The sequence below is a fragment of the Carlito syrichta genome, unplaced genomic scaffold (assembly GCF_000164805.1).
Source record: "Carlito syrichta isolate Samal-C Ts95f unplaced genomic scaffold, Tarsius_syrichta-2.0.1 Scaffold316037, whole genome shotgun sequence".
In the NCBI taxonomy this organism is placed as follows: Eukaryota; Metazoa; Chordata; class Mammalia; order Primates; family Tarsiidae; genus Carlito; species Carlito syrichta.
Window position 1 is genome coordinate 429002 of NW_007260133.1, and position 14807 is coordinate 443808.

General features: G+C 39.3%; 1 protein-coding gene across 1 annotated transcript in view; it reads left to right on the forward strand.

The window, feature by feature from the left end:
* SPATA16 (spermatogenesis associated 16) overlaps window positions 1-14807 on the forward strand; it is a 250920-nt gene that overhangs the window by 164732 nt on the left and 71381 nt on the right. Inside the window, exon 5 of the mRNA XM_008073725.1 lies at window positions 3714-3861. Within this exon, the coding sequence (XP_008071916.1) occupies window positions 3714-3861 (148 nt within the window). The remainder of the gene's footprint in view (window positions 1-3713; window positions 3862-14807) is intronic.

Consider the following 14807-nt stretch of genomic DNA (forward strand, 5'->3'; position numbering starts at 1 on the left):
TATTCTCTGCACACGTGCAACATTTACTGACATCAGAGAAATTCACATGTTGGGAAAAGAATGATTCAATTGCAGAATATTTATGTCACATTAAAAAGTATTTAAAATCTGCCTTCATTTTTAGTACAGATTATTTTTTATAACTGGCATTTCCTTATCTGGTCTATTCCTTTTTTTCAAAAATCAAGAAAATCTTTGACTGATCATAAAAAGCAAATCAAAATCTACATTTTATATTTGAATGTCTATGGTTATTTCAAATTATTCTAGTTTTTAAAATCCTAAAGAATATGTATTTTTAATTTGCAAGGCAATTCCAACTCTAAATTACCAAATTACTACCACCACGAACTGAAAATTTGATATTTTGGTGTCCAAACAAAAACAGTCAAAAAATTCTGCTATTTTAATAAAGTACAGAGGCTAAATTATTTTCTAGATCATTTCTCTAGTAATTTATTCAATAATGTACCAACAATGCTATATATATATGTCTTATATATATTACATATATGTGTATATAATATTACTCTATTGCTTTCCAACAGCAACGTGAGACAAGTTCAAAGCCTTAAGATTGACTTTCTCTAAGAACAAAAAATATTAGTACATTAAAACACAGCAAGGATGTTTCGGAATATGGTGAAAGGGTCATCTGTATTCTCATTTCTACTCTATGTTGTAACATTTCTTCCTGGAGCTATAATAATTTCCTTTGAGAAAGCATCTCCATGGAGAAATCAGTTCTTATTTGTAAATCACACACGCACTCTGTTCACTCACCCTCTTCCTTACCCACCTCCAGGCTGGAGAGCAGAAGCCACAAAAGAACCCATCTCTACTGGTTCTTTCTCAGAGGGGCGAGAGGGAGGCTGCGCTCCAGGTCATGTCCTCCAAGTGAGAGCCCTGGGAAGGCCTGAATACAATTCTTTGAGCATTAAGCCAAGAGTACGATCCTTCAACGAGCAGAGCAAGCTGCCACATACAAACCACACTTCTGCCACTTGTAAAAAAGCTGGTGTGGGCTCTCAGGCACGAGTCTTCTTCCCGTCCCCACTGTGAGATGGCTTCACGAATCTACCCTGCCAGCAGCCACCTAAGCTGCCAGCAGTTGGAAAAGAAATGGGGTGGAGAGAGTGTTTTCTTCTATCCTGGCCTGACTAGGATGCTGTTAATGTCTTTCTGGAAGCAAATTGAAGGATTAGATACCTTTGCTAAATTTTTTAATCCAGAATTTAAAGCAGTATACCCTTCCCCAAGATGTTCAGAGAGGCCGTCAAAAAATGTGTTTATGTGTTAGGAACTGTTATGGGCTGAATTGTGTCTCCCCAAAATGTACATGTTGAATTCCTAATCCCAGTACCTCAGAATGAGACCATATTTGGAGACAGGGTCTTTTAAGAGGTAACGAAGTTAAAATGAGGGCCCAGGGGGTCCCAATCAAGTACAACTGGTGGCCTTGTAAGAAGAGGAGATCAAGCCGGGCTCGGTGGCTCAGCCTGTAATCCCGCGCCTTTGGGAGGCTGAGGTGAGTGGATGGCCTTCCCGGCCACCGCACTCCGGTCCGGGCGACAGAGTGAGAGTCCAACTCAACAAAACCAAAAAACAAAAAGAAAGAAGAGGCGATCAAGACACACACATACACAGAGGAGTGGCCATGTGAAGACACAGGGAGAGGAGGCCATCTACAAGTCCAGAAGCGAGGCCTCAGAAGAAACCAGCCCTGCTGGCACCTGGATCTTGGACTTCCGGTCTCCAAAACTGAGGGGAAGTGAACTTCTGTCGCTGAAGCCACCCAGTCCGAGCGGGAGACTCGTCTGGGAACCTACGGCTTGCCAAGGCGGCGAAGTCAGATCAGCCCTTACAACTGAGACCCGGCACAGCTTGCGTCTGCGCGGCCCTCCACGCACACACACGCACGCACGCACGCAGCCGCCGCCCTCCACACACACACACACACACACACACACACACACACACGCGCGCAGCCACACACCTGCCTGGTGGCGGCCGTCCATCCCAGCATCCCAGGGCAGGTTCCAGTCCCGCTCAGGACCCGTACTGCCCGCACACGCACACTCACACACACACGCACGCACGCACGCACGCAGCCACACACCTTGCGTCTGCGCGGCCCTCCACACACACACGCACGCACGCACGCACGCAGCCGCCGCCCTCCACACACACACACACACACACACACACACACACACACACACACACGCGCGCGCGCGCAGCCACACACCTGCCTGGTGGCGGCCGTCCATCCCAGCATCCCAGGGCAGCTTCCAGTCCCGCTCAGGACCCGTACTGCCCGGGCCCCGACCCCGCGTCTGAGCTCCTGACCCACGGCTGCGGACGACGGGCCCGGGCAGCCCGGCCGGGCCGCGCTCGCAGGCGCCTCTCCCGCGTCGAGGGCCGGCGCTGGGTCCGGCCCGGAGACCGTGCTGTGCTTCCCTCGCGGTTCCCTGAACCCTCGACAAGGACAGTGTTCTGGGCAAGGTGAGTTCAGTCGTGCAGTCTTTCAGAAACTTGCCTACCGTTAATTTTTGCATCATTTTTTCAACCAGCCTCAGAGAAAGACCTTTTGAACCCCCCAGATTCTTGCAGAGCTGCTCTTACATACGGTGCAGACATCCTGGCGGGCGCCTGAAGTCACGGAGGAATGGAGGAGACAATAAAGACGTCCACGGAGACGTCTCAGTTTGAAATCAACTCCTATCTTTTCATCGCAATAAGAAAGTTGTTTGCAAAATACTGTACACGTAGTAAATTGCTGTTCATTAAATGGTTTTTTCCTCTGTTGAAATTGCTTATTTATTACTTTTCCTTATTGACTGCCGGCACCTTAGTCGTCAGGGAAAATTGTATTCCTAAATATAAATTTTTTGTAATGTGCTTTTACGCTATTTCCCCCCAAAATGAGGCAACGATAGACACTTCTACTTTCTATTCAATGTTCAAATCTCATTAGAAGGAAAAGTTGTAGGAAAGGAATAAATTCCTCTTAAAACTTCACATAACTTTCTTTTTGGTCTGTTACCAATAGTAATGGACCTATTTAAAACAGGAAACTCAGAGTGATGGTAAGTCTTTATTAACAATGGTACATGAGCAAAAATAATTTAAAGAAAGTCTTAAATAGCCAAAACCATGTTAAATGTCTCTTAAGATCAGTAGGGAAGGGAAGTTTTGCTAGGAGGAAGTCGAGAAAGGATTTTCTATTCCAAAAGGCTTTACCAGGTATTGGAAGAAGAAAAAAATGTTATCGGTCTAGTTTGCCATGTTATTTATAGAACATACTTTAGATATTTCATTTAGTTTTTTAGAGAAATCTCTGTACCAATTACTCACCAATGTCTGCTCAAGAGTAAGTTAATTATAATGTTAGACTTCAGAATTTAACTTTTAAAATCAAGTAAAAAAAAGACACCCTGGAAAATAGAATTTTTATTTTTATCTTAAAACAAGCTCAGTTTAGAGGTGCCTGTTTACAAACCTTCTTCATTTAATTGGTTTTCTTAATATGAAATAGTATTTCCAGAACTAATTAAATTTTTGTTCTAATGAATATTCAAGACCCAAATATGTTATCTTTGCAGTACAGTATATAGATTTTTAAATCATCCATAAAGGTAATTATATTTTTTACATTCTTAAAAAGTAATATATTGTTATTGATGCCAAATGGGTTGTTTGCTTTCTCTCAGGCCATGATTGAAGAAGCCATCACCAGAACTGAATCTTTCTCAGTTATGTACACACCGTTTGCCACAAAAATAAGAGCTGATAAAATAGAAAAAGTAAAAGATGTTTTCACAAAAACTCATCCTGCATATGTGGAATATATCTATGCAGGTAAGATTCACTATCTTTAGGTTATCATTTGATGCTTTGCTTCCATTAAAACAAATACAGGGTCCTTTCTGGTTTATTTGTGTATTGTTTCTGTATTAAGGGTATGCTGTTTTCATTTGATGAGTTAAATGAACAGTTATTTTTAAGGTTTTAAGTAAGGCCAGACTTAAAGGTTTAGTACAACATTTCTTGTGCCTTCTTATTTTTATATCTCAAGAGGTAGGGGTAAGACCCAGAAACTCTAAGGTGTAAAAAAATGAAGATATGACCTGTGGTGAAACCTTGCCCCTGTCCTAACGACACTAAAGTCAGTGATTTTCATATTTTCCTGATGACAAATACCTTCTCCAGTGCCCGTTTTTTCCACCTTCTTCTGCCATCTCCCTCACACATCAAACCTCCCTCTTTCCTTAGGTTCTTGAATCACTGGTATCCAAATGAGATCTGGTTAACCAAAGGTCCCATAGAGGACTCACACTGGTATTGTGCTTCTTTCCTCTTTTTGTCTTTGGAAATCACTTACTTTTATGTTGATTCATACTCACATATTTTTTACTACCTACGGTGTGTCAAGTGTTATTTTGAATTAAGAGAATTTTTTTTGGTACTGAATTAAGAGCAACTCAGCAATAACTGCTGTGCAGAGTAAAATCTCTAAACACATACACACATCTAATATCACATCCTCCTATTAAAATCCCTTAATTCCTTCTTGGAGAGCTTTGATGCCGAGTCACTGAATCAGGGATGAATAATGTACTCCATTATTGATCACTTTTTTTTTGATAGAATCAGAATTTTTATTAAAACAAGAATTGGACATGTTGCATCATGTCTCCAAAGAGAAGAGTTCAGAACATGGAGGTCAATTTTTGGTCAATGAAAATAATTTTAGCTAAAAATCAACACAAAGAAATGAAACCCAATTACCCAGATTTGATCATTACACATTATATGCTTGTATCAAAATAAGTATTGATCACTTTCAAGGTGCCACGTATGCTACATTTATTATCTCTTGCTTTTTATGTAGTTCATGAGGTAAAATGACTCCCATTTGGGAACTAAAAAACAGTTACCAGAGAAGACAAACAGCTTTTCCCAATATACAAAGCAAATTGTTGGTGGCAGGCCTTGGATTTGAACCCTGAAACATGCCATTGTCTTACTATTTCCATGTGACAGAAGCATTCAGTTTATGTTCTGCGGATTTTTTATTTTTCTCCAAATTGTCTCAAGATCTTCAGAGAAACAATAATAAGTAAATTTCACTAGTGATCACTGAATAGTAAATCCCTAAGAAACAATGGGATTTGAGGACAGAGAAAGGGAGGAGAAAAAAAGTACATGCTATAATGACCATTCAGGCTGACTTACTAAATTTAAGCATTTCATAATAAAATATGTAAAAATTTCTCAGAACTCACATTTTTGCTAATTATTATAAATTACTCATTTTGATGAATATGCAAGGGCTTTTTTGGAGGGAGGTACAGACACCACATAAAAGTCATACCTCTCGAGCAGCATGGAAAAATGAGTCAGATTCAACTATTTCCATTTCTATTCTCAGATCTACTGGTAATGAAGAGAGATTTCTTTGGAGGAGAACACGAGTTTGCCAATTTCTTTTCTGATAGAATGAGTGTAGTTATATTTAACCTATTTCACAGAGCAGTCATGAAGATTAATTAATACTTAAGAAGCACTGTTGCCACTGAGAGTTTAAAAACAATAATAACATTAATGAGTCAGACTCATGTCTCATGTAACTCCATCAAACCTGTTATCAAGATGAATTATGATCTGTTGTCAAGACGATTCATGCTAAAGGATCTTATACTTTGGAAGAGATGATAATTATAAGTTACTAATGACTGTTTCTATTATTTCCTAATTACTAATTTCTAGAGTGTGACAGTGCCATATGAGAACTTTAAGTGGAAAGACAGTTTCTGGAGAAGGAACATAAGGTAGAGAAAGGAGTCTAGAATTTAAATTTCATTGGGACTGACAAGGTTCTTTGCTCTATGGAAGTTGTGCTTCAGGCTAACAACACTATTGCATTGGTGGCATTATTTACTTCTGTTGCAAATCACTAAAGGTCTATCCCAAAACCATTGCTGGAATGATGATGAAACAACTGTTTCTTGTTACAAGTCGTGTGTGCACCGCCTTAGAGGTATAGCTTCTTTTCCTCCAGGTAGTTCCAAGGTAAGTGAGCGCACAAAGCGTGGGAAAAGGAAAGGTAAAGTGTTATTCTTAGGCTCTGGACATCTCTCCCAGTAGGTACAGAGAGATGATAAAAGCAGGCAGTAACAGGCAAAGGCAATAGCTAGGAAGTGAGTAACACAGAGAGATAGGACCTAGAGGAGTAGCTACTTTGTTTTCTTGGCACCCCCCCAAAACTGGAACCCGCTTTTTATGGGCCTTGTGGGTATAGAAGAAACCTCTATCTTGACAGAAATGTATTCAATGATTTATTTCAACAAATATTCATGTGGCTGGTATGATTGGCCAATCACATAGATGTGTGCAAACATAAGACTCTATACTTTTTACCTATCCTCCATCTTTTTTGCTCTGCCAAGAGACAGAAATATATTCTGTCCCATCCCAGGGCACTCATTATGATCCAATCATTTTTAAAATTTAATCTCTCCCCATAACTATATAACCACATTCACCAGCTTCTTTATCCTTTTCATAGGGTTTTCTTCTCCCTGTGATCTGGTTTCAGCTTTCACAGAACTCAAGTATACCCAGTGTCCAAAGAGTTCAGTGAACACCTGAGGAAGAAGTCTTCTTCTGGAGCAGGCTGGCACAGCTGCTGATTGCATGGCTAGTGCCACTTGAGATCAGCTCTGGTGGCTTGAGCAAGACCTGATGGGCTCATTCATGTAACGCAGGAAGTGACCCAAGGTACCTCTGTGGGTTCCCCATGCTGTCTCTTGATGTAGTTGCTTCTTCGTTCAAACACCAAGCACGGCTACCACACCAGTTTGCCCAGCCTAGAACCACTCTGAAATTCCCTCGTCCCAGTGGAATGCTGGTTTGTAAACCTGGCCACTTGCTGTTTTCACTCTAGAAATCCCTTCCACTCCACAGGAGACAGGAAGTACTTGTATTCCTCCCTCTAACTTGCTATATTACTCTGTCATTTCTCCCTTTCTCCATGCTCCGGCAACCCAGGACCCTTAGGACAAGAAGAGCATCTACAATGGAGATGGGTGGTCTGTTTATCTTTTATTTATTCGGCAAACATTGGTTGAGCACATATATTCTGAACACTGTTCTAGGCAGGGCTAAGAATACACCTGTTCCTAAAAAAGGACCTGACTTAGTAGCTTATACTTCACAGTGAATATTGGACTATATTGTTCCTTTCTCCTAGATAATATTTTCAACTAAGACCAAGACACTAATTGTGGAATGGAAGGCCGACTCTAATTAAAGGAATGATGTAGGAAAAAACAGAAGGGCAATTTGGAAGTAGAGGTCCTTGCCACAGAGTGTGACAAAAACGAGCTAGTTTAACAAACTTGCTTTTTTTTCCATCAGCCTGCCTTGCAATTAGGTGAGCTTTTGTGACAGAGTAATGGCCAATGAAATGTGGGCAGAAATAATATGTGCCACTTCCTGGCCTGGCTCATAAAACCCTTCCATGTAAAACCCTCTTTCCCCATCCACTGCTGAGTGGAGAGGACCATAGAGCTAAAGGAGCTACAAGACAAAAGAAGCTGGATCCCGAATAACCATGTGGAAGGTCATCCACGGAATACCTCCATGAACAAAAAACACAATTCTCTTGCTTTAGACCACTGAGATTTAGGGTTCTTTGTTAAACCTGGTAACTCTACTTTAATACATTTAGTTGCCTGACATTGTAACAAGTATGCAGCTTCCTACGCCATCTACAGTACACACAACATGTTTTTCTTACTCAAAGACTAAATAAACATTCCTTCATATGCAATCATTACCATCCTCAAAAACACTTAGAGTTTGTACATACGTCTGTTTTCCTATCTCACACTCACTCAGCTACAGGTGAATGCTCTTAAACACGTTCATATCCACCCACAGAAAGATAGTATTTCGGGCAGATTAAATACAATTATCCCATGGGAGATAAAATTCTATTTTAAATTCTGAAGTTTTCACTGCAGCAAGGTAAACAAGGCTATATGTCAGAATTTCTAAATTGTAGAAGTCATCTAAATAAACAATCAACAAATGAAGGTCATACAATCTGTACCTCAAAGATCTTGGATGAAGAGTCTACCTATCAAAGTTTTGCTGGAGAAGTAATTATTATCATTAAAACTTGGAGACTTACATGTTTACTTCTCCCAGCGGAGGCTGGCAAACAAACCTCCAACTCGGAAACTCTGCCCGACTCCAGGTCACCTTCATCAAGCCTAGACAGTGTCGAATACCTCACTCCTGGTCATGTGACAGTGCAGTGAGCCCAGCAAAAGCTGGCAGTGAAGCTGGTGACGCAGGGAGAATGCGCCTCCCGGCAGTGCCTTCTCCCCAGCCAGCCCCCAAGTCACAGTCACCCTGTCAGGAATTTCCACTTGACAAACAGATGCAAAAGGGGAAAAGTATAAAGTTAACTCACTTTGAAATGTAATTAGGTCTAAATATTTTCAAATTGTATTGGCTAAACCAATTAAATTAGAAATTTATAGTGATTTCTCATGGAAAAACCCATTCCCCTTCAGTGACAGGTAGTAGGATGATATTGTTTTCATAATTTCTGATGAGAAAGGTAAAATTCAAAACTGCCTTGTGGGATAACCAGGTTTATACATGCTCAGAAACTGACTGTGCATCCTCTTCTGTCTCAGGAGTATGATAAGACCCACCAAAATCTTAAAGTCATATTGTAATAGAGCTAGCTGCACTGTATTATATTTCATGGAGAAAAAACTACTGATTTTTTAGCAGTGTAGCTATCCATTTTTCTTATTTAAGGAAAAATCTAATTTGATTCATGCAGAGTAGTCAGAATGTATGAAAGAAATAATAATTTACCAGCCCAGAATTATTATATTTTTATTTATAAAGATTTTGCTTGGGATTTTTATTCATATATTCCAATGAAATAATGCAATAATGCATAGTTCTTATTCTTGCATGGTTGTACTTCAATAATAATAAAGTAATACAATAAGCATATCCTGTCTTCTCTTGATGAAAATATCAAGATTTATTTGCTAAATAAATAAATATTCAGTAATGGATCTGTGGTTAGTAATATTTAATAGAAAAGTTTTCTGGATCAGATATCAATTACTTTAACACTTACGAGGATAGAGTCATATTTTGTCTTTCGAATGCAATTTAAATCCCAAGAGTAAATACGTATGTTCAGAGAAATAATATATTGTTTTAAAATAGATCTTTAAAAATTGCTTTTCACTGAAATTTATAACCTCATTCTTGTTCAGTCATCATTTACCAGTAAGAATAATACATTCTTATGTTCTCTAAAACATGAAGTTAAAATTTCTCATTTTACTCTTTCTTCTTTAAATTATTGCAATTTTATCAAGATCAACAGTTTTCAAGATCAGACTGTCTTTCTCTTTGTAACTAGCTTTCTCAAATAGAAAAAGTTATTGAATCAAAGAGCTGCATCCCCAATATCTATGAAAATGTTACAGCCAGATTGGTTATAAAGATGACAAATCATCTCATATTTGTGCTACAGAATTCTTCGTAGAATCAGAAATCATTCTCAAAGTAAAGAAATTCCTCATATATGGGGCTAAGTTATCTGCTCTTAAAGTATTAAAATGTTTTTCACAATGAGAATTGTGGTATTCTGGCATTGCTCCATGTAACAGAAGTAAACATTTCTCAATGAGCAGTTCACTTGTCCCTCTGCAGTTGCAAGCTACAGCCACTCTTTGCCTCTGGTTTCCATCACCCACCTTACCTGAACCTCCCTGGAGCTACAATACCTCCTGCTTACCGTGCTTTCTTAAGGGATCTGATTGAAGAAGGCAAAAAGGTTTGCATTTGAAGAAACACTAATCAATAATCCAAAAACAAGTGAAAGTATGCAAATTTTTACTGCAGCTTCTCCAGAAAAGTCAATGAGTGGAGGCAAGGTGAAGCAATTGAAATGGGGTAGACGGCAGAAGGCAGGCAGGTTTGATAGCTATTGCATCCATAATGTTCAACAAAACCTTGTAAAATACACACGTACATAAACACAAACACCTACGTGGCAGCACTACTCAAAGTCCCCTCTCACTGTAAGTTCTTCAAAGGTTTTCCCTCACGGATCAAATCCATGTGTCCCTTCCAGCATGGATCTTGGTAGTCTTAGCAGTTCCTCACCACTTACCCCAATTGCATAAGAAAGCCCCATGACCATTTCCAAACAAGCAGAACGCTCATTTCAGCAGGTGAGAGAGAGTAGTGAGGTAAGTACTCAAATGGCAACACTTGATTTTTCCTTAATCACATACTTACGCTGTCTACTCTAGCCTCTATGTAATTTTATAGTTAATCATTAGGCACTGCCATCTAATAAGTCATGCAGCTGAGCGTGAAAATGCCTAAAGACGAAACCCTCGATTATAGAAAACAATTTGAAATTGAATTTTTTATTTTAAAGTCAATTTTGCCCAGAATTACATTGTTTTATTTCATAGTGTTTTTTTTAAGCTTTGTATATTCAGCATCCAAGTCCTATTTCTTTATTTTTAAATATTTTGCTCGCCTTTAACCTACACCTTTTGAGCCTAAGCATTTCTTGGTGATCCCGTGGTCCACAGATAATCACTGCATTTTATTGCTAGCATAGAGCCCCATCCAACCCACTTGTTTGTTTGTTGCTTTTATTAGTTTTATTTTTAGAAACATTTTTCTTATGAAATATCAAACACATATAAATCAAGTCAAAACAAAACAAAATGAAAAAACATTGCCAGCTCTCCAGATATGCTCCAGTGGTCCTTTCCCAATGCCACTCCCCTCCCTGGCCTCCCCCAAGGTAACTACTGTCTTAAGACTTCGAGTAATTACTTCCTTTCTTCTCTTTACAGCGTTATTGCCTAACTATACATTTCTAAACTCTAGACTTTAATTTGCCTGATTTGGAATCTTTCAAATATGAAATCGTTGAGTAGATACTCTTTTGGATATGGCTTCTTTTGCTCAGTAATTTGTTTATGAAAACATACCCATGTTGCAAAAAAAAATATTAGTTCACTCATTTTTGTTGCTATATAGTATTCCATTATATGAAGAGTCCAGAATTGTCATTCTATTGGTCATGAACATTTGGGTTGTTTCCAGTTTGTGGCTTGTTCAAATGTCATTATGCACATTCTTATATATGTTTTCTGTCTCACTGTATCTGGGATTGGAATTGCTTCATCATACTGTATGTGAGAGATATATATAATCAAATTTTAGTATAAAACGTCACACTGGTTTTCAAAGAGATGTACCAATTTAAACTTCCCTCATCATTTTTTAAAATTTTCAGTGTTATATAACTCACTATCATGATATTCTCTTTATTAATTTTAGCCACTCTTGTGGCCATTATACCTATACTATATGCTGTCTCATTGTGGTTTTACTTTACAGTATCTTGATTATTGATGAGTTTGATCACTTTTCTATATGTTTGTTGGACATTTAGATTTTCTTTTTTATGAAATGCCTGTTCAAGTCTTTTACCCACTGTTCTAAAGGGTTAGCAACATTTTATTATCAATTTATAGTTTTTTACATATTGTAGGTAAGAGCTATATAAGTTATATGTGTTGCAAATACCATCTCTCACTCTGTCTTCTACTGATATCTTTCAATAATAGGAATTCTTAAAACATAACTTATCATGATGCTCCTTCATGGCCAGTGCATTTCATTATCTTTTAAGAAACTTTTTCCAGATTTCCAGGAAGATGGTGGCACAGCCAGTCAGACTGTATGCATCCCTGTGTGTGTGAATAATTGCATGGACAATTCTGCGTGTGTTTCTGTGTGTAAGTGGGAGTGTGAGAGGCTCACTGAGTGGCCAGGGCCCTCCTGGTGAAGCTGCTGGTGCTGCAGCTGCTTTGCTTGAACCCTAGTGCTTCCCAAAGCACAGAAGCTGAGTGCCATTTTCTTAAAAAAAAAAAAGAGCTTTTCCTGGAAAGAACTGCTAAAGTGATTGCTGACCCTACCACAACAGCACCAGGCTGAACACTGACTGGAGGTACAGCAAGGAAGCCTGAGACAGTACCAAGGAAGCAATGGGGAAAGGCCACCTCAAGCCTTGACTGGACTCCAGACCCATGCCACTGGGTCCCAAGATCCAGAGACCGTGGTAACTGGTGGGGAGAGAGCTATCGACCCCATTTGTGGAAGGAACAACAGCCAGCCGAAAAACTGAGCAGACTCTCTAATGCCTGGACAGAGAAGTGCTCCAGGGCAGCTTCTGCAGAACAGCAGAACTGCATCTTGAGACCAGGTGCTGATCTCTGTGTTGCATTGAGGCTGCTCTTTGGGATCTCAGAGAACATTGTCACTGGTGCACAAGCTCTAATGGGTAATGACAGATGCAGAATCCTGGATGAACCACCCTCCACCCTGAGCCAGCTGCTGGGCAATAGAGGCAGACAGCAGAACTGACCGAGAAGGAGGATGGTGAGTGCCTAGCTGCCTGCCTCCCACCCTTAGCAACAGGCAAAACAGATCAGGAAGGCAAGGCAGAAACAGGAAGTCCCATTCCCCTGCCATGAACTGGATGGCCTGGGAGCTGTGACCATGCTGGGAGAGGAAGGAAGCAGGTGAGATCCTGAGAGATGCTGTGTCAAGTTATTTCTCTCTTTCTCCTTCTTCCTCTTTTTCCCTTCCTTTCCCTCTCTTTTCTCTCTTATACCTTTCTTGAACTCAGGGACTATGCAAGCATACTCACTGTAAGGTCATATTGTGCAGACATGAAAGCAAGTTCCCGCTGGCCCATTCACCAAATAGCAAACATTATGACCTAACAATTTGTTCTGAATCCTTGCAGCCCCTCCCTCATCCCCTAGTAATGCTCAAAATTTTAAAGAGATAGCACAATGCCCACCCCCAAGCCCTACTTCATAATTGAACAAACCCAGAGCCCCAGTTCAAGGAAGGGCAAAAGGTAGAGCAAATATTAGAAGTGACTGCTTCTCCATTTTCCACTGAGCAATTGAATTAAAGATAAGAGAACTGCTACAAATGAAGAAAACCCAACAAAAAAATCACTGTTAACAATCAGTGCCCCAGCAAAGAGTCTGAGAAAACAGTTACTGGGGCACAAACAATGGCTATCTCTGAGAACAACAGTACTCAGAAGGTAATTATGAAGATCAGAGAATCATTGGACAGAATGAATAAAAATCAAGAAATTCAAGGGCCAAAATGAAACAAAATTATAATGGAGCTGGACAGACTCAAGAAAGTGTACTTAGAAATAACAGAAATAAATAAATCCATCCAAGAAATAAATAACAAATTGACAAGCATGAGAAGCAGAATTGGCCAAGCAAGAATCTCAGAGCTGGAAGACGAAAATATGAATTAACTCAATCTATTAAAGATATAGAGAAAAAGCCTGCATCTGATCAGAATACCTGAAATAGAAAGAGAAATAGGAAACATCCTGGAACAAACATTCCATGAAATAATTCAAGAAAACTTCCCTCATCTGGGCAGAGAGATGACTATAAATGTACAAGATATTCAGGGAACCCCAGCAAGACATTTTATGAGAAGATTAACCCCTAGACAATAGCAATTCACCTACATAAAGTAGGTATAAAAGAAAAAATACTAAGGCAGCAAGAAAAAAAGTCGACTATCTACCAGGGGATACCAATCAGAATTGCTGCACACATACCTACAGAAACACTACAAGCCAGAAGGAACTGGATCCCAGTCTTTAATGTTCTCAAAGATAAACAATTTCAACTAAAAATTTCCTACCCAGCCAAGCTAAGCTTCATCAGCAATGGAGAATTAAAATTGTTCCCAGACATCCAATCCCAACAAGAATATGCTGCTTCCACACCAGATCTACAGGAGATGCTTTAAAATGTGCTGTACCCAGAAGAAAAAAGAGAAAGACCATATACTTCACAAGATCACAAATGAACACAGAGGCCACAGAATATACAGCATACCTACAAAAATGAAAACACACACATATATGAAAACAAAAGGTAAACAAAAACAAAACAGCCTTATAAAAGCATTGTGACTGGGACAAGCTCACATTTCAATAATATGCCTAAACATGAGTGGACTAAATGTACCACTGAAAAGACATAGAATGGAAAACTGGATAACACACATGACTCAGTAACTTGCTGCCTCCAGAAAACTCATCTCGCCATAAAGGTTGCCCACAGATTTAAAGTTAGAACATGGAAAACAAACTTTCAGGCAAATGAATCACAAAAGATGACAGGAGATCCAACCTTAATATCAGACAAAAACAAAAAAACAAAAAACCTTTAAGCTATCAAAAATGTAAAAAGATATGGAAGAACACTACATAATGACAAAAGGTTTGATCCATCAACAAGACATATCCATCCAAAACACAAGAGAACCAGCTTTTATAAAGCAGCTACTTAGTAAACTAAAAAATGATATTGATTCTAACACTATCATAGCTGGGGACTTAGATACCCCACTGATAAACCTAGATAGATCATCAAGGCAAAAGATCAACAGAGACCCAGAACCTCAACTTGATACTGGACCACATGAACTTAATACATACCTACAAAACACTTCACCCAACAAACACAGAATGTACATTCTGCTCATCACCACATGGAACGTACTTCAATATCGACCACATCCTTGGCCATAAATCAAGCATAAATTTCACATGATCTAAATATCACCATGCAACTTCTCAGAAAACAGGGGAATAAAAATAAATATAACCACCA